The 19,246-nt window shown below is 38.4% G+C and overlaps 2 protein-coding genes across 7 annotated transcripts in view; both read left to right on the forward strand.

The window, feature by feature from the left end:
- The window catches only part of LOC133453013 (solute carrier family 12 member 7-like), a 38,310-nt gene extending 36,007 nt beyond the window's left edge, over positions 1–2,303 (forward strand). For all 4 annotated transcript variants that reach the window (XM_061732828.1, XM_061732831.1, XM_061732832.1 and 1 more), the window contains 2 exons: positions 649–782; positions 1,402–2,303. In XM_061732828.1, the coding sequence (XP_061588812.1) occupies positions 649–782; positions 1,402–1,493 (226 nt within the window). In that variant the 3' untranslated portion in view covers positions 1,494–2,303. The remainder of the gene's footprint in view (positions 1–648; positions 783–1,401) is intronic.
- Positions 2,304–9,386: 7,083 nt separating this feature from the next.
- The window catches only part of col15a1b (collagen, type XV, alpha 1b), a 74,010-nt gene continuing 64,150 nt past the window's right edge, over positions 9,387–19,246 (forward strand). For all 3 annotated transcript variants that reach the window (XM_061732834.1, XM_061732835.1, XM_061732836.1), the window contains exons 1-2: positions 9,387–9,505; positions 9,777–9,841. In XM_061732834.1, the coding sequence (XP_061588818.1) occupies positions 9,495–9,505; positions 9,777–9,841 (76 nt within the window). In that variant the 5' untranslated portion in view covers positions 9,387–9,494. The remainder of the gene's footprint in view (positions 9,506–9,776; positions 9,842–19,246) is intronic.

Genomic DNA, 19,246 nt, shown 5'->3' on the forward strand with positions numbered 1-19,246 from the left:
AGACTGTACAGTTCAACAGCCACACTTTAAAGTTTGACATTTCCCACTTCCACATACTACCGTGAACGCATCGCAGTATCGTTTGCGATGGCGTCCGCTCCGCCAGGACAAGCCGCGGGCCGAAATGTGTCACTAGTATCCGTTTTTTCCACTGCCAATCACGTGAATATTGTGTATATACAGTGTTGAATCATACTTCTACTGATAACTTCTGCAACCTACGTTTCCTGAAGGCAACAGGACTGAGGAACGTCCCCCGCCTTCTCTGTTATGCTGTCACTCATGATGCCACGCCCCTCTCAGTTGATGCCACGCCCCCCACGCCAGATCAGGGCCAAAAATCTGAAACTGAAAAAAAGATGTGAAACTGAAAAAAAAGATGTGAAACTGGAAAAAAAAAAGATGTGAAACTGAAAAAAAGATCTGATACTGAAAAAAAAAATGTAACTGTAAAAAAATAAGTTCATGATCAAAACTTGGCTCCATAGTCCTGCTGTTATTGTCCTGGCTCGGCCTCTGCGTGCATCACCCGAATCCTCTTGTGAACAGTTGATTTCAAATATTATGCCTAAATGATGGTTGACCTAACAGAGGGCACAATGTTGTTATCCATATAATTCTCGTAATAATGTCTTTGGTTTTGTCCAGTAACCAGTCCAATGTGCGGAGAATGCACACAGCTGTGAAGCTGAATGAAGTGGTGGTCAAAAAATCACGCAATTCACAGCTGGTCTTGCTCAACATGCCAGGCCCACCCAAGAGCAAGAAAGGTGATGAGAACTGTATCCTTTTCCTCAGTGTGCTATGCTTGGTAGGGCTGGGTATCGATTCAAATGTCAAGAATCGATTCGATTCCGATTCTTAAGATTCGGAATCAATTATCTCGATTCGATCCGATTCGATATTGATTTGGCTTAGTGTTATTTAAAATATTTTTTGAGGTGTTGCCTGAATTATATGACTGTAAAATAACTAGTGAAATAATTATTTCACAATAATTATTGTGAAATAACTAAGAAATAAATAACTCAAACAGGCCTTTCAATATCCATTTAAAGTGCAAAAAAGAAAGAAATTGCAACAGTTCATGCAGTAAACAAATCATTTTAGCTTATCTAATTTATTATGTCACCACGCACACATATTGCCATGAAGCACCTGGCATTTTTCAGAAGTGTCATGACAAACTGTGTGTCCGACTACTGGGATTAAAGTTCACAGGGCGAAAATGTAATGATGGGGGGAAAAAAATAAAAAATCGATCTTTAGACATAAGAATCGATTTTTAGGAATTAATATGAGAATCGATTTAGAATCGGAAAATCGATTTTTTTTTTAAACAGGCCTAATGCTTGGTGTGTGCTGCTGGTGAGTCCGTGGAGCCCTTAACCATTCAATCAGACATGGAGTTCCTGGAGGTTCTCATGGAAGGCCTGGACCGTGTCCTGTTGGTGCGTGGAGGAGGTCGGGAGGTTGTTACTATCTATTCTTAGCACCAAGAGGAACCGAGGGATTTAAGAGAAACTGTGAGGAAACATGGTAAGACAGTGGGAATCCGGGTGGAAGAGGCTGATGGGAGATGGAGAACATTGAGCGGCTTTGACAGAAGGGCAATCAGAAGAAAAGAAGGACCGTGAGCTCCGTCTGCAGCTCCGTACACCTCCTGGGAGTAAAAAGGGTTTGACTGTCGAGCGTCTTCATACCACAAGAAAAGAACCAGGTAGCTGCACTGGAAAAACGTTTTATTGAAAGGCTTGTTATTTCAAGTAAGCAAAACATTCCTTCACTGGACATTTGCTGAAAGAGAAATGACTAGTTATTGTACCTGCTATTGATGACTCGTTTCACTGACAAACAGACAAAATAAACACATTTTTAATTTCAGTGCCAATTTTGAAAGGTTTTATCAGCAGACTGTATTTCAAAAACCTCTGATTAAGGAACAATTGTATGAGCTGTTTAGCCTTATATTGGAAAGAATAACATCAAATTCAAACTAGTGTGTTACCATAACTGCTAAAGTGGTATCGATAGACTTATTAATAGTGTAAACTGTGCCAAAATGTGATCAAAAAGGAAGAAGTGAAAACAGATGAACCACACCTCCTGTGGTTTGTGTTTATAGAACATTTCATTAGTTTTGTAGTGGATCAAAATTTTTGATATAAAAGCTTCTTTCATAAAGGAGGACGTCATCTTCTACCTTGTACTTTTTACGGCATAAATTTAGACTGTGTAGTTGCCTTTTTTTTGTAATTTTGCCTTTTTTTCGCACTGACAAATGTTTCTGTAATTAATGTGTTAAGTGATATTAAACAGAAAAAATATATAACAAAGTTTGTCGGTCTTTATAGTCCAAGTGTTTCTGTGTGTTGTATTTCTCACATTTGTATTACCTGAAAATGTCTTATGAATTAAGAAGAGAATGATTGTCGTCTGGTTCCCGGGACTCAAACATCAACCCATTAAACATCCAGGGAGGTGCTCACACCAGCTGAGCTGTGTTGTTCTTGCAGACTTAAAGTAATAGCAGGAATCCGACTCTTAATAGTCATAGATTTGAGCTGGTATGGTGTTAAATGTTGTCACATTTACACATCATGCATACTCTGCAAACACCCCTTCATGTACTGCCTCCCCAACTGTGCCAGACGCCGAGGGGCTTCCTGTGCTTAAGCTTGAAACAAGCTCTCTTACCAGCAAATTAACCAGACTTTAGGTGTCAAATATGGCACAGATTGTCCTTCATGTGAGAGACATCACGACTATGTTATAGAGTTCTGTCATACTTTTAGGGAAAAAATGTGCAATAGCCAAGTAATAGGTGTACATTATGATACCTTTAATGAAATTGTTATTTAAATTTTATGGGTTTTTTTTGTCAAAGTTTAACTTAAACATGAGGAATGCTTCAAGGAGTAACATTTATAAGCAGAGGTGTCAAGTAACGAAGTACAAATACTTTGTTACCTTACTTAAGTAGAAATTTTGGTTATCTATACTTCACTGGAGTAATTATTTTTCAGACGACTTTTTACTTTTACTCCTTACATTTTCACACAATTATCTGTACTTTTTACTCCTTACATTTTAAAAACAGCCTTGTTACTCTATTTCATTTTGGCCTTTAAAAAAAACTATCCAGTTAAATTGCTCCATCCGGATAGAGTGAATTTGGTTGTGGTTGTTTCAGATGTTCTTGTCCAGTTTTGTTCTTACATCCGTTCCCTCAGATTCCTGCAACTAAACTTGGATGTACATTCCAATAAAGGTTAGGATAAATGATAACATGCCTCTGAAGTTTGACTTTTTGCACCATTACAATACTTATAAGCAACTAGTCATCATATCTTCTGCTCTCTGAAACACATGTTAATGCTCAATAGTACACATATATGGTTCTTTAATATATTTGCATTATACTAAGATGCATTCATTTTCAATGGCTTTTGTCCTTAATGGCTTTTTCCCCCTTACATTACTTTTACTTTTATACTTTAAGTAGTTTTGAAACCAGTACTTTTATACTTTTACTTGAGTAAAAAACTTGAGTTGATACTTCAACTTCTACAGGAGTATTTTTAAACTCTAGTATCTATACTTCTACCCGAGTAATGAATATGAATACTTTTGACACCTCTGTGTGAGAGACATCACGACTATGTTATAGAGTTCTGTCATGCTTTTAGTGAAGAAATGTGCAATAGCCAAGTAATAGGTGTACATTATGATACCTTTAATGAACTGGTTATTTAAATTGTATGGGTTTTTTTTGTCAAAGTTTAACTTAAGCATGAGGAATGCTTCAAGGAGTAACATTTATAAGGATCTGTGAAAAATCAAGCCTTGCAGGTCAAAATCATCAGATTTACAACAGGTCATCCTTGTCAAGGTTCTAAGAACGGGGAATTAAAGACTGTACGTTGGGATCCACAGGACAAATCGTGCCACTGGTTTGTGGAGACCGGTAAAAACAATTAAAATTTAAAAAAAGCTCCCATAACAATGGTGCCAAATGTACAAATGCAAATACATATAAAAAGAAAGGAAAGATTAAAAAAAGAAATGTATGGCCAGTGGAATTTCTAACTTCATTTTGCTCCTTTAAAATGATGATTTCACTCTAAATTGACACATCCAACATCAGCACTTGTCAAAGTATCCTGGTTTTTTATTGTGGCAATTACCTAGAAAACAGTGTTTTCTTGTTAGACCCGTATGACAAAAGTGGACTGTTGTCATCTCTTACATAAGCGGCCTGGGCTCATTCTCCCAAAATCAATTTAATCCTAAAATCATCACTGTCTGTTGTCTCACTAAAGAACAAAGACGATCTTGGAGCTGTGGTAAAAAGCTGTCAGGAAACTTGGCCCTGGATAAAAGACTTCCTGTTTGTCCCAGAGAGTGGTTAGCTGGGTCAGCACAAACAAAACAAAACTCTAGCAACCTACCCAGTCTGATGCTTCGATTACCGACAGGAAATACAGCTCTGCTACAACTCTACTGCCTCTTACTCTTTACTGAGATTACAATCTAGGCTAAAAGTCCCAACAACCAACCATATTTCTCACATGTTGGTTGGGCAGGGAACTGCAGAACTTCCTGGCATGGGGTGACCTACTCCAATCAAATTCCATTGGCTGAAATACTTAGTCGAAGCCACTGAGTGTCTTTTTATCGATCTATTACCCCACCCCATTTTTTTCTTTTTTTTTATCTGCATGTAATAATTACTGCCATACAATAATTCCTGGAGATCTGTTATCTGAATGTCCTCCTGCTGCAGGAGAAACCCCGAAACCTTATTTTCTCAGGTCTTAATGTGTCAGATGAATACCAAATGGTCCCTATTAGAGTTGGATGTTTGCACAGACAGACTCGCTTTAAGGTGCACTCATCCAGAGGAAGAGCTCCATCCTGTTAAATGGAGAAAGAGCCATTGTTTTATATTTGAAGGTGCTGATGTCAAGCTGTGTCACACTTAGCTGCTGTTAACGGTATCCCTGGAGGCCCTGCTGTAAAGATGCTGGAAGAAGAACATCATCTTCAGAAATGTTGAGGCATGAATTTCTGATCTCAGGTCACTTGACTTCAACTATGATGAAACCCTGGAGGATATTATGGATCAGCCAAACTCATCCTCCTGTTGTCACGATATTTTACCGCCAGCTTTCTTCAAGAAAGTTTTTCCTATATGGCATCTGATCTGATTCAAATAGTAAACTAATTCCTTTTGTCAGGTGTTTTCCCCCAGATCTTGAAGACAGGATTCAATCACTGTTGAAAAGACCAATCTGGAGAAGTTGCTCATGCAAAAATAGAGACCCATCTCAAATCTCATGTCCATCAGTAATTTTATTGAAAAAACCTTTTCCACAGTTAAATACCTTTTTCACTCTGAGCAACCCCCGTTGACCATGGTACAGTATATTACTAAAGAGACTGAAGAATTGGATCAGATTTTCTAGTACAGTACTTAAGTCTCACTCACAAGGACAGGGACTACTGTGTGTCAATAGCATCAACAAATAAATGTGGAGTTCCCCAAGGTTCTATCCTGGGACAGCTCTTATTTAACATCTACATGCTTCCGCTAGCTCAGGCCCCGTTTACACGGGGCAAAAACGGAGGCGTTTTCATGCGTTTTGGCCGTTCGTTTACACGAAAACGGAGGTCAAAGCCCCCAAAAACGATCATTTCTGAAAACTCCGGCCAAAGTGGAGATTTTCAAAAACTCCGTTTTCATGTTTGCGTCTAAACAGAGAAAACGGAGGAAAACTGAGATTTACGTCACATTATGCGACAGAAACGTCACCAGCAGCGTCATGAGTGCAACCTGTGTTTACAATTTGTTTGGCCACCGTCAATATTTTCTTTTATTTTACCTGTTTTAAATTCTCTCAGACTCTCGTTCCGTCTTGGAAGTAAAGCCTGAATTATGGTCCCGCGTTACACCAACGCAGAGCCTACGGCTTAGGGTACGCGGCGATGCGCGCCGTACGGTGTGCGTCGCTGCGTACCCTACGCCGTAGGCTCTGCGTTGGTGTAACGAGGAACCATAAATCAGCCTTAACTGGAAGTTACACGTGTCATTTGTTGATATTATTTCCAGGATTCTGATTGGCTGGCATGACGTTAACAGCGTTTTCATGCGGGTCCGTGTAAACGAGGATATTTTTGAAAACGTAGAGGGGAAAATATCCGTTTTTGTAAATACCCGTCTACGTGTAAATGTGGCCTCAGATAATAAGAAACAACAAGTTAAGCTACCATAATTATGTGGATGACACACAACTTTACATTACAATGTCACCAGGTGAGAATCAATGAGTGGATGTGCTATAATGTTCTTCACCTAAACAAAAACAAAACTAAAGTACTAAACTAAAGTTGTTTTTAGACCAAAAGAATAGCGTTGAAGAGTCAGCACACAGCTGCAGTTACCACAGCAAACTGATAAGGCCTGCAATCTGTGTGTAGTCATGGAAGCAGACCTGAACCTCCAGAGACACATTAAAACAATTACAATTACAAAGAACATCTCCATGTTCAAAGGAATAATGTCTCAGCAGGATTTAGAAAAATTCATCCATGCGTTTATCTTCAGTCAACTTGATTAATGCAACAGTGTCTTCACAGGTCTGCCTAAAAAGTCAATCAGACAGCTGCAGCTGATCCAGAATGCTCCCACTAGAACTAAGAAAGTGGACCACATTGCTCTCATTTTTACACTGGCTCCCTTTATCTCAGAGAACAGACTTTAAAATACTTATGTTAGTTTATTAATCACTGAATGGTTTAAGACCAAATTACATCAGAGACTTGTTGTTGCCATAGCAACCATCCAGACCTCTCAGGTCTTCTGGTTCCAGAGCGAAACAGGGAGAAGCAGCATTATGTCATGGTTTTGCTGTTAATTTCTGGTTTTATTTTGAAACCTGGGTCTTTGTGTTTCAGTTACGTCTTGTATTCCACTTGTTCCCATCTGCCCTGATTGTCTGCACCTTTGTCTCATCTAACGTTCTGTGTATATCTGGTCTTGTCTTCCCCTTGCTCCCTGCTGGTCCGTACTGTTTCCTTCCTCCATGTGTTAGGTCAGGTGAGGTTTGGTTGGTTATTCTGGTTTTTGCATCCTGCTAAGCAGCACTTTTTTTGTTTAAGTTGAAATAAACACGTTTTGGACTGGTCTCCTGCATCTGGGTCCTATCCACCACACCCATGACACATTCAGCTTCTAAGCTCCGCAGATCTGGAACAAACTTCCAGAAAACTGCAGGAATACTGAAACCCTCAGTTCCTTTAAATCATGATTAAAAACTCATCTGTTTCCAGCTGCCTTTGACTGAATTATTTAAACCATTCTAAAATTAACTTTAAACAATGTTAATTTTAGTACGACACTGTAACTCTAGTTTAAATCTAACTTTTCTTTTACACTTCTTTTACACTGTAACTGAATCATTTTCTTCTTAACTTTTCGTGTTTTCATTATGTAAAGCACGTTGAATGGCCTTGTTGCTTAAATGTGCTAGACAAATACATTTGCCTTACCTACGTTTACAACTTGACATGTGTAAAAAAAAAAAAAAAAAAAGAAGATTCTAGTACGAACACCCAAAAAAGTACTTGTGAGGAAGATGGAGTAATCAACAGAATCACATTTGAAGAAAAAACTCAGCACACTAACAGTTCTAACAAGTTAAGCCCAGTGGAATATACAGTATAGTAAATGGGAAAACAAAAAAAGGTTCCATTCGTCCATCCATCCATCTTATATACTTCTTCACTCCTACAAACATATTGTGTATTATACTATATATATATATATATATATATATATATATATATATATATATATATATATATATATATATATATATATATATATACAGTATATATATGACAGGCATTCTGGCTAAATGATTCACTTAATGGGAGGGAGGGCTAGATCAAAAGGACAAAAGAGAGAAAAAACATGAGCGACTTAGGAAGATAATGGAGATGTATGAAGAAAGGAGCAAAAGGGAAGGGAGCATTTTTCTTTCTCCTTGGGCTATTTTCATTCCAGCATCAGCTAATAGTGGGGTGTGAACATCCCAACATGCATTGTTTCACAGATTCCCACTGACCTTCCTGACCCCTGCACCTTTCTTTTGTGTTGACTTTAGCGATAATAACTGAAGTTGTGTCAAAAGAGGATGTTTAGAATTCTATCTCCTTAAAACAACTATACGCAAACATCGTATATCCCTTCCATTCCTATAATGGTTGCATAAAATGTTTTATATGTCTAGAGCGTATCTGAGCACTCTGGATTGCCACTCCATCAGTGGGAGGAAGCAGACACATGAAGAACACACCAACTTCACAAAGAGAAAGTATATACCTGGGAATGAACTCAGGAATTAGATCCATTAATCAGATCTGATCAATCAACATTCAAAACTCCTTTTTCATGCATTCAGGATTTTGCCACTGTCACATAACTGCATGCACATTGCTTATGTCCTTACTCAAACATTATGCCATTTTGAATTATAACAAGACAAAGTCATGACATACTTTTGATCAACACTTTGGTTTTAAGAGTAAAGAAAAAAAGAGGCTTTGCTGGATCAGTATGCAGTACATACGGTAAAAAACATGCCGTAACAATGACATGGAGATGGAACAGCAAATGCAGCTTACTTTGTATTCTTTGGTATTACACTTTATGCAACTAATTTCTGTAATTAACCCCCGCTGCACCCAGTGAGCATGGTCACGTGATATCTGTATATGACGGTGTAGTGTGGATGGAGATCTTATGAACATGATGCTAATGTAGATGTGGTTCAATATCGTCTTTGAAAGGTGAAAAACCACTAATGTGGATGTTGCCGTAATTCAGTTTTCTACCTTGTGTTTTTTTGGGTGCCGTGCCACAGCAGCACTCTTGGTTTAGTCAATTCAAGACGGGTTCATTTTTTGTTTCTACATCTTCCTGCCCCCTGAATTTGAGTCCACACTTCCCTGGTGGGTGAAACTGTCGATGCAGATGAAGTTGTCTTCCAGCTTTGACATCTCATCTTAAAATCTTTTCATTGTAAGTCCTAAAATAAGCCTGATTTTCATAATAAATGAAAAGATTATGCCTAGCAACAGCTTAGGAAAGAAGGTCTACTCGGTCAGTAAAGGGGGGATTTATTTTTTTCCTTCAAGGGAGTCAAATTTCCCAACTCGGAGGGCCCAGGGAGTCGCTCGGCTCAGAACTGAGAGAGCCTTTGTGCTGACAGAGAGACAGAGAGACAGAGAGAGAGAGAGAGGGAGAGAGAGAGAGAGAGAGAGAGAGAGAGAGAGAGAGAGAGAGAGAGAGAGAGAGAGAGAGAGAGAGAGGGGCAGTGTGGCTTCACGTCTGCAAACTGAGGGAGGACAGAGGGACCACGGACTTTACCAGAGTTTCATCAAACACAGTTCCCTTTCAAAGCTGGATTTTTAATTAAAAAATCACTAAAATGTTTCAAGGGTAAGAAGCACTTATTTGTGATACCTCAATGTTTTTTTTGTTTTGTTTGTTTGTTTAACATAAGTAGAAGACTGGGCCAGTTTAAATTGATTTAAGCAAACATTTGATATCTTCTAAAAGTATTCTCCAATGCATGGAGCTGTTAATACAGAAATGCTAAAGTTACACTAAAAACTGTGTTTGATTAGATGTTATGACCAGTTTTCAGTCTTTTTATCTTCTTGCCTAGAACTTCACCAATTCTATCTGTGTGCCTGATGTTTCCTCTCAGGTGGTCTCCTGCCCTGCACCTCGCCCTGCTGTGCTGCCTGGCTACTGCCCAGCGGGTAATGGAGGGTAAGACTTTTGCTGCTGCTGCTCTTCTTTCTTTGCATATCTGTCTGAAGAAAATAAATCACAAGTGATTAAAATGAGACACTGACTGACCTGGCAGACGCTTCACTGAAAGGGTGAAATGATTCCTTTCCTCAAGCTGAAAGATGTCTATAGAGGAATGTTGAGGAAATTAATTTCTGTTGTTCATCATATATGTACTGTTTATAACTAAAGTAATATGCAGAAATTACATTATTATTAAATTACATAGTTGCATTGTTCCTGAAATGTCCACAAGCAGAGACATATGAGCTGCTTTGATTAGATTTGCCAACCAGGAGAGGTTGAATCTGTCCTCAGATGTGTAGAAGAATGATGATGGGGGGGGGCGTCATGAATGGCAGTGGTTCATACTATAATTTCTAAGTTTTGCTGTAGCATAGAAATATTCCAACATTTCTAGTCATTGAATGGATCATCCCATATATATACTGCTTATTATGAAACTGTAGAGCTTTTTATAGTTCTAGTAGACACTTCCTGTCTTAGAAATGCTTGTACCTTTCAAAGCCCACCCCAACTATTTGTAATTTGTGCCATTTAAATCAGCGGAGTTCCCCTTGAAAATCAGTTATATTCGGCACTAAGTTGACATTTTTCCACAAATGTATGTTTTAAAATAGAGGAAAACCAAAGTCTAGACTTTAATCCGTCACAGCCATTGCAAGAAACAACCCCACCATTCCCATGTCCATTTTCACACCTGCGTGTGCTGCTGTGAGCTTCATTCGGCGACTGCCTGCTGTGCTTGTCTTTGTGCAGCTCTGCAGGAGAGTGACAGTTTGTTTGTTTGCCATTAGACCCGCCTTCCTCTTTAATCCTCTCTAACCTCTTTTTAGTGTGTGCAGTGTCGTAGCTGTAGGTGGCAGACAAATCAAACACGGCACCAAGATGGGAAATTAAGTGGTTCACTTTATTGAAGTAGCTTTATTGACATTTTATTCAGGGGATCAGAGAACAATATAACAGCAGGCGTTTAAAGACAATAACTAAAAACAGTGGAAGAACATTTAGCTTAATGGTGCTATGGAACGGGGGTCGGGATAGCACTGAGCCTTGAAGACAAATTCTGGGAGTCTTTTTTACTTTTTCTGACAATGGCTGATTAAAATAATGCATAAAGAAATTGTGCTGCCATACAGGTTCATTTGATCCGCGATAGAAACATTTTTGTTGCCTGAAGTAGACAACAAAGCTCATGACCTTGCGGTTCTGCCAAAGTCTTGTTAGTTAGACAGGCTTCCTTGTGACTTGAAAACCATGTGATCAATTTAGGAATAACAACTTGGAAATTCTGGGTGAGTTATTTACTTCCCAACGTACCCTTGAGCGAATCATTTGAGCCCAAAACAGCTGAAGTGATGTGCCATGCTTTGTTGGTTCAAACTACGATTTCATAATTGTTTCATTCAGTCAACTCTTTTATGAAATACATCCATATTGGACTTGATAATTTCAGTGTTCAGTCCCTGCGCAGTCAGGCAGGAGTGATTCATTATGGACATTATAAATGGATCACAACAAATTAGATTTAATTGGAATATAACAGGATTATAATTGAACTGACTTGGATTGCTTTTAAGCGCATTACATTGAACTTGTTTACCTTCGTGTGTAAAGTGCTTAGATGACTTTGGTTGCATATTAGCACAATACATATCAATTAAATTGAAGTTTAACTGACTTGAATGTATTGAAGGAGGCAGAATAAAAAAGTTAAAGTAAAAGGCTAGTGGGTATGTAGGAACATTACTCTAAACAGTTTTTTATTGATGCTTTGCAGCTTTGATTTTTTAGTCATTTCCCAATAGATTATAGCGTGTCATCCTCATTGTATGAGACGAGTTCATCTGATCGACTCCATGTGTAGAAGGAACAGGTACCTCTCTGCAGACATGTTATAAACATCTGCAGAAGTCAAGAGAAACATCGGCATGGGCACTCCTCTCAAAAATACTCCAGCTTTTTTCTACAGTGCAGAAGCTGGAGTGTGGGGCTGATTTATGATCCTAAATTGTCTACAGGAGTGGCTACGAGTGTGCATGCTGTTTTTCTTTCATTCAATTCGATTTTACTTATATAGCATCTAGGGCTGGGGGATTTTGGACAAAAATAAAATCCCGATCTTTTTTCTCTGAAAACCCGATTTTCGATTTCGATTTCGATTTTTTTGGTAAAACTATAAAAGACAATGGAATAAATTGTTTCAAATATTTTATCTTTATTTTTAAAGAAAAATAGCAAACAAATATCCCTATTGGGAATGAAGTGCAATTGAAAGATACTGTAAATCCTCCTTGAGTTTAGTAAAGTGACAACATTTACAATTTTCTTGACCAAACAAAGATGACTAGACGAGCTCCGTCTGTAATGCAGCCAGCTGCAAATAAGGAAAATCGATTTTCCTTTTTTTAACATCGTCTTGATTAATAGATCCGATTTAGATTTAAAATCGATTAATCGCACAGCCCTAATAGCATCTATTACAACACAAGTTGTCTGTGGGCTTTCCAGAGGCCCAGAACATGGCCCTGAGCATTTATTATATAAACAATGGCAGGTAAAAACTCTCCTTTAGGAGGGAAGAAACCTTGAGCAGGACCTGGATCATAAGGGGGGACCCTAAGGGGGGGCCAGCCCGGTAGAGCAGGAAAAGGGAGAGAGGATGAAGAATAGAGAAAAGAGAGGCAGAAATATGTTGTCGGAGGTACGAAAGAAAATATATATTAGTATTAATAATCTCTAAGCAGGAGAACTAAGAGATCTATGTGCATATTACTGATACATGGTTAGTTGGTGAACGACAGAGACGACTATAAACAGGTGTGGACAGCAGACACTGAGGTGGTCAGAGGGTGGAGCTGCAGATCAGGATGTCCTGTCCAGGTTGTTCCCATTTATATGGATGGATAATGAAACTGATTGTCTTGACACTAACATTTAATAAACCTGCATCACTTCTGTGCCCCTTCGGTCATTTACACGGCGCCAGACAGACCAAAGACAGGCAGCATAGTGCTGCACACAGCGTGACAAGAGCAGTGTTCTCACATAGACCTCTTCCACTGCCTCCCATGGACTAACCGAGAAACTATTAAAGTTACACTGTATTGTTTTTGTGCATTTCCCACAACCCAACAAGGCCAGAATAAAAGTGCTACACAGGACTTTTGAAAGAAATAGTAAAGAAAACAAAAAAGAGACAGTATTTACAGATTTTTATTGATCTGCAAGACAGCTGGCAACCCATTCTCAGCCCTACTGTGCTGGGCTAATATCCACTGTCAAACAAGTCAAAAATGTTAAACCTTCCTAATTAGGTTTAAGAGTTGTGCTTAGAAAATGTGGTCCACTAAGATCTACTGTACAAGATACAGTGAAAATGCTATTCCTTCAGACAGTTTAAATCAGCCACCTACCACAAGTAACTTAACTGCTATTGGTCATGATTCTCTCTTTCTGGTAGTCCTTGGTAAAGTATTGATTGTATTGTTCATTCATTTTAAAGATTGTTAGACGTCCCTGGGGTATGAGGTGCATTAATAACCGATAGGTCCTGTTTGATCTGTACTAATCTGAACTGTGCCGAAGATTAGCCAATGAAAATTCATTCAAATTTCATTTAGTCAAGCAATGTCCATGACCATAATATGTTAAGTTTAATTCTAAAATGAGCTGCTTCACAACAGCAATCAGGCGATTTTAAAATTACACCACTTTTTCTAAGGGGACATATTGGGTCTTTAGGTGTTTGACACGACTAATAAAAAACCAACAAAGCAAACAGACATAACACAACCACTTTGTGGACACCACAGTCTGAACATGTAGCAAGCCATTCAGATTCACAGGGGGCTGTGACGTCAGAGACACAGATCAGAGCAGAATTATACCGCCTCCCCATCTTTACCTGTATTTGGTATACCCCTAAAATCCATCACGTAAGTTTGTAGAACTGATTTCAAAAGAGGTCAAACCTGCAGAAGCGAAGGGTGGACTGGAGCGAAGTAACTAAAACAGGCTGCTCTGAACAGAGCTGTAAAGACATGGGGCACTATATCTCAGCTTAATACATTTATTTAGATTTATTATTTATTAAGATCTCTTTTGAAAAAACTTTTAAATATGTCTTCATCAAAAGTGATGCCAAAGGCGTCTTTCTATAGTCATTTGTCATTAAAAGGGTCCTGGCAAAAGTATATGAACTCCTGCATACTTTGGGGAGAAGCATGCTCATCTACCACTGAATTATTTGAATAAATGCTTAATGCTTAATATTTTAATCTGGCTTCCCATTCCTCATAATCTATCTGTATGTATGGTTTAATGTATCTCAGAAAGTCAGTAAGTGCAATTAAATGACGTTAGAAATAATATTTTAGGCATGTTAACATATTAGTCTAACTGAAATCAAACTAAACCAACCCAGCTAGATAATGTGGTTGAAGTCGAGCTAATCCCTGCATGCAAACATTGAAGTGGACTGAAACTGGCCCATACATGCTCTCCACAGACATCTGAATCCAGCTAAACTGAAGATTATCTGTTGTTTTGGTGCGTGGTATAAAAGTTCCTCTGGAAAAGCCACATGGTAAACAAATGAAAGACAAGATTGCCACCTACGAGTCTGACATACTGTGGTTAGTAAATTCATTCTCTTTGTGTTGATGTACAGGACTGTCTCAGAAAATTTGAATATTGTGATAAAGTCCTTTATTTTCTGTAATGCAAAAATGTCATACATTCTGGATTCATTACAAATCAACTGAAATATTGCAAGCCTTTTATAATTTTAATATTGCTGACCATGGCTTACAGCTTATGAAAACTCAAATATCCTATCTCAAAAAAGTAGAATATTCTGGGAATCTTAATCTTAAACTGTAAACCATAATCAGCAATATTAAATTAATAAAAGGCTTGCAATATTTCAGTTAATTTGTAATGAATCCAGAAGGTATGACATTTTTGTTTTTTTAATTGCATTACAGAAAATAAAGAACTTTATCCCAATATTCTAATTTTCTGAGACAGTCCTGAATATTAGTCAAAGAAAGGAGTTTGATTACATGACCTCAAGGTGCACTCATAAATCGACTAAACTGCAGGTAAATGTACAGACTTCTTTTGCATCATCAAAGTCTGACGTGCTGCAACTTCAGCTGAGAACAGAGCTTAATCATTAGTTTTCACGCTTTACCCTCGCTTCCCCTCACAAACACTAAAAAGAAGAAGAAGAAAAAAAAAACGTATTTCTGGCTCAAGGAACCTTCACTTTCCATTTACCGTTGGTTGAATTGCTCTGAAAGGATTGCATGTTTAGCCAAGATTAATCATTATAAGGCCCAGTAGGAGTCTGGTTTGATTAGTTTCTTCTGTACAGTTTAACCAAGTGACAACAATTTACCGCTGTGTATTCCACTCTTGTTAGCCTTGAAATCCTCCGGCATGTGTATACAAATTGCATTTTTATCCATGGTCAGAATCATCAGTGCCTTCTATGTTTGAAAGTTTGACCCACGGTTCTTTCTTCGGATTATACTCGAGACTTTTATTGCCGGAATAAACATCCCTTCATGCCTCTTTAAGTGTTTTATGACTGTAAACTGGCACACGAGCCGGCCGTAGATCTGCCTGAAAGAGCTCGTACCTACAAGTCCTCAGTATATTGGAGGAGTGGGAGCCCACACTGCAACCGTGTCCTGTGTGGAATGTGCTCATTCAGCCAGAGGGATTTGGGTTGGAGCGAGGTTGGCTACAATGGGCCAACTGTAAAAAAGGTGTCATTGGTGTGTATGAGTAACTTTTGCCTCTCTGGGATTTCAGTGGGAAAATTTCTCTCATTGGAAACATGAAAATAACAATGGGGGTTTCTTTTTAGCTCCTTTGACTTTCCGTTGAAAACGGTTGCTCTTTCATACTTTCCATGACGCGATGCTCAGAGAGATGATGTAGTTCTCTTTCAAAGGTATGGGCATTTTACAGGAACACAGTGGCTGTTTGAGTCCAAATAAGGAGAGGAAATGAAAAGGAACACTGGCAGTTTACTAAACTGACCTGATTACTTTACCGACGTGAAAACGTATCTCTGCGGTTCTTACTGTATAGCAATTACTGTTCATAGGCCAACACTTAAATGCCACTAGACTTCTGTTGTTGTTTGGGTACACTGTTTCCATGGTTACCGTCTAAGATGTTGGTTATGAATCATTTTATTGTGTATCATGCTCCGCTCATGATCGTATGCAAAAACCAACTGAGACTTTCTGTAACGGACTTACTCTCTGTGTGCCGAGTCGGTGACTTTTATCCTTTAATATACAGAATTACTGGCTAAACTGCATAAGAACACAGAATAATTCTGACTACGACTGGACATGTCCTCCCTGTTTCTAACAAGACATGCATGACAGATTCTAATATACAGGACTGTCTCAGAAAATTAGAATATTGTGATAAAGTTCTTTATTTTCTGTAATGCAATTAAAAAAAACTAAAATGTCATACATTCTGGATTCATTACAAATCAACTGAAATATTGCAAGCCTTTTATTATTTTAATATTGCTGATTATGGTTTACAGTTTAAGATTAAGATTCCCAGAATATTTTTTGAGATAGGATATTTGAGTTTTCTTAAGCTGTAAGCCATGATCAGCAATATTAAAATAATAAAAGGCTTGCAATATTTCAGTTGATTTGTAATGAATCCAGAATGTATGACATTTTTGTTTTTGTAATTGCATTACAGAAAATCACAATATTCTAATTTTCTGAGACAGTCCTGTATTTGGGAGCTTAATTTACAACTAGAGTTATAAGCAATAAATCCATGATAATTTAATTGTGCTTGTCTGTATTTAAATGAAGTAATCTCCATAGGTGTCAACTGTTGTTTTGGACGGTGTTATCAGATCTCTGTTGTGGAGGAGCACTAATGTATACGGGGAAAAAACACTATTTGTAATCCAACCTGTACTGTACATATGGAAGTCTTTTACAATCATTCATTTAGAGCAGTGTTTCCCAACACTGGTCCTCGGGGCACACTGTCCTCCATGTTTTAGATGTTTTCCTGCATCAACACACGTGATTCTAATTAATGGACCTCATTAGCTTGTCATCAAGCTCTACACAACTCTGTTGATGACACAGCTACTTGTATCACGGTGTGCTGAAGCAGGGAAACATCTAAAACATGCAGGACAGTGGGCCCTGAAGACCAGGATTGGAAAACACTGATTTAGTAGGACAGGAATTCTATCTGATCGATAAAGGAAAAAAAACGTTACATTTGAAGTTCAAAATCCTGAAAATCCTGAAATCAGGATTCTGTATGAAAAAAAAAGTTGTAATTTGTAGAAGTGAACATCTGATGTGGATCACAAACACACTTTTACCGGTACATGCTATGCAAGAATTTTGAACATTATCGGTTTTTGTCTACAGACAACTTTGAGATGTCTTAATCCTCTTCAAACGTTGACTACTGTATTTGCTTCAGAGACGGCATCCTGAGCATCACAGAAATCCTCAACTGTACAGTGTTTGAATCCCCTGCTTTCTTTAATGTTCCTGTCAGATGTTATGTAAAACACATCATCACATTCAGACTGAGTCACTTCATGTGAAATCAGTTTCAACAGAAGCTAGATGCAAGTGTGAGGCTACAGAAATGACGCTAACTTTTGCTGTTTGCAGATGTTACATAAGTTCACTCACATAACGTTTTGAGGGCAAAGCTATCAGATGAATTCAACTTTTCAAATTGGGACCATCCACATGCGTTGTTATGATAGTCTGTGAAACACAGCTGCAGCTGAATTAGTGCGGCTCATTGTTCAGTCAGAGTGGATGTAAAACTTTGAAATGCACTGAGATTTATGTGTACTCAACTAATAATTTAGTTATCATTCTTGAGATCAGCCATGTTGCCAGAGAATGAGCCACTTAGTTTTCTGCTTTGTGCACATGTCCAGGAGGATACCAATGTCTATACAGCTCCAGCATGCATACCTGGATATTTTCCTAATTTGAACTGGATGAAGAAATTTGAGTGTAAATAACTTTGGAAAAAAAGTGTTCTGTGTAGAAGCGCCATCGGCCTCTTTGCAAACAGACCTGACCCCACGCACAAGTGGCTTCAACGGTGTTGCTGTCCATTGACTTTGAGTGGAGTGTCATCACGCGTTGCTGAACTGAATGTTAAGTTGAGTTGCGTTTGCTTGGAAGTGTTGCTCATGTCAAACTTTTCAGGGTTCACTGGAATTGTAGCTATAACTTAGGTGCTAGCCAATCAAATCGAACATGGGAGCAGGAAAAATGCAGGACATGAGTTTTATTACCATGCACCATCAACCCATCTTATCTAATCATTCAGTTTGGTCGTATAAGAAAAGCTTGTTATTTTCCCCTGCCGGCTGCATTTCTAATCAACATTATGCATCCAACAGACAGAGCATTCCCAACGCTAAGCACTGATTGTAAAAGTTGGTTTGCCATCAGTTACGACTGAAGAAGAGTGTCAGATCTGAGAAACACCTGCCTTTTTTACGGCAACCCAAAGCCCCAGACATGCCCATCATCAAGAACAGCCACAATACAGTACACTGTGTGAGTGTACAGTAATACATCAGATCATCCTCAAAACCAACTAAACCACTAAACAGGAATTTAAAAAATAACTAATCCATCCATTCATCCACCCACTGACTTCTGCTTCTCTGGATTGTGGTTGTGGGGGGAGAGCTCCAAGCAGAGGCCCAGACCTCCCTCTCACTTCACTTTATCCAGAAGGCTTTTCCAGACCAGCTGAGAAATACAATGTCTTCATGACAGAGTGAAAGAAATATAAGAAGTATGAAAGATAATCTGCGTTTCTGCCGCAAGGCCTTCTCCTGGTTGTTAGGGATGGGTGGTATGGACTAAAAAATGTATCACGATAATTTCTGGCATTTATCCCGTTAATGATAAAAATGAAGATAAAAAAAATACCATCTCAACTCCACCTTTGTAACTATAAATCTATCACCACATTCAGTCTTTGGAGCCCCCAAAACACTGCTCTAAAAGATACTAAATGCTACTAAACTACACCAATTAAATTGAATTGATGGCTCCTTTCTTTCTTTCTTTCTTTCTTTCTTTCTTTCTTTCTTTCTTTCTTTCTTTCTTTCTTTCTTTCTTTCTGGCTCATTTCTTTCTTTCTTTCTGGCTCATTTCTTTCTTTCTTTCTTTCTTTCTTTCTTTCTTTCTTTCTTTCTTTCTTTCAGGCTCATATCTTTCCATCCATCCATCCATCCATCCATCCATCCATCCATCCTTCCTTCCTTCCTTCCTTCCTTCCAGCTTTACACAAAAACATCAT

Source organism: Cololabis saira, chromosome 10 (assembly GCF_033807715.1).
Source record: "Cololabis saira isolate AMF1-May2022 chromosome 10, fColSai1.1, whole genome shotgun sequence".
In the NCBI taxonomy this organism is placed as follows: domain Eukaryota; kingdom Metazoa; phylum Chordata; class Actinopteri; order Beloniformes; family Belonidae; genus Cololabis; species Cololabis saira.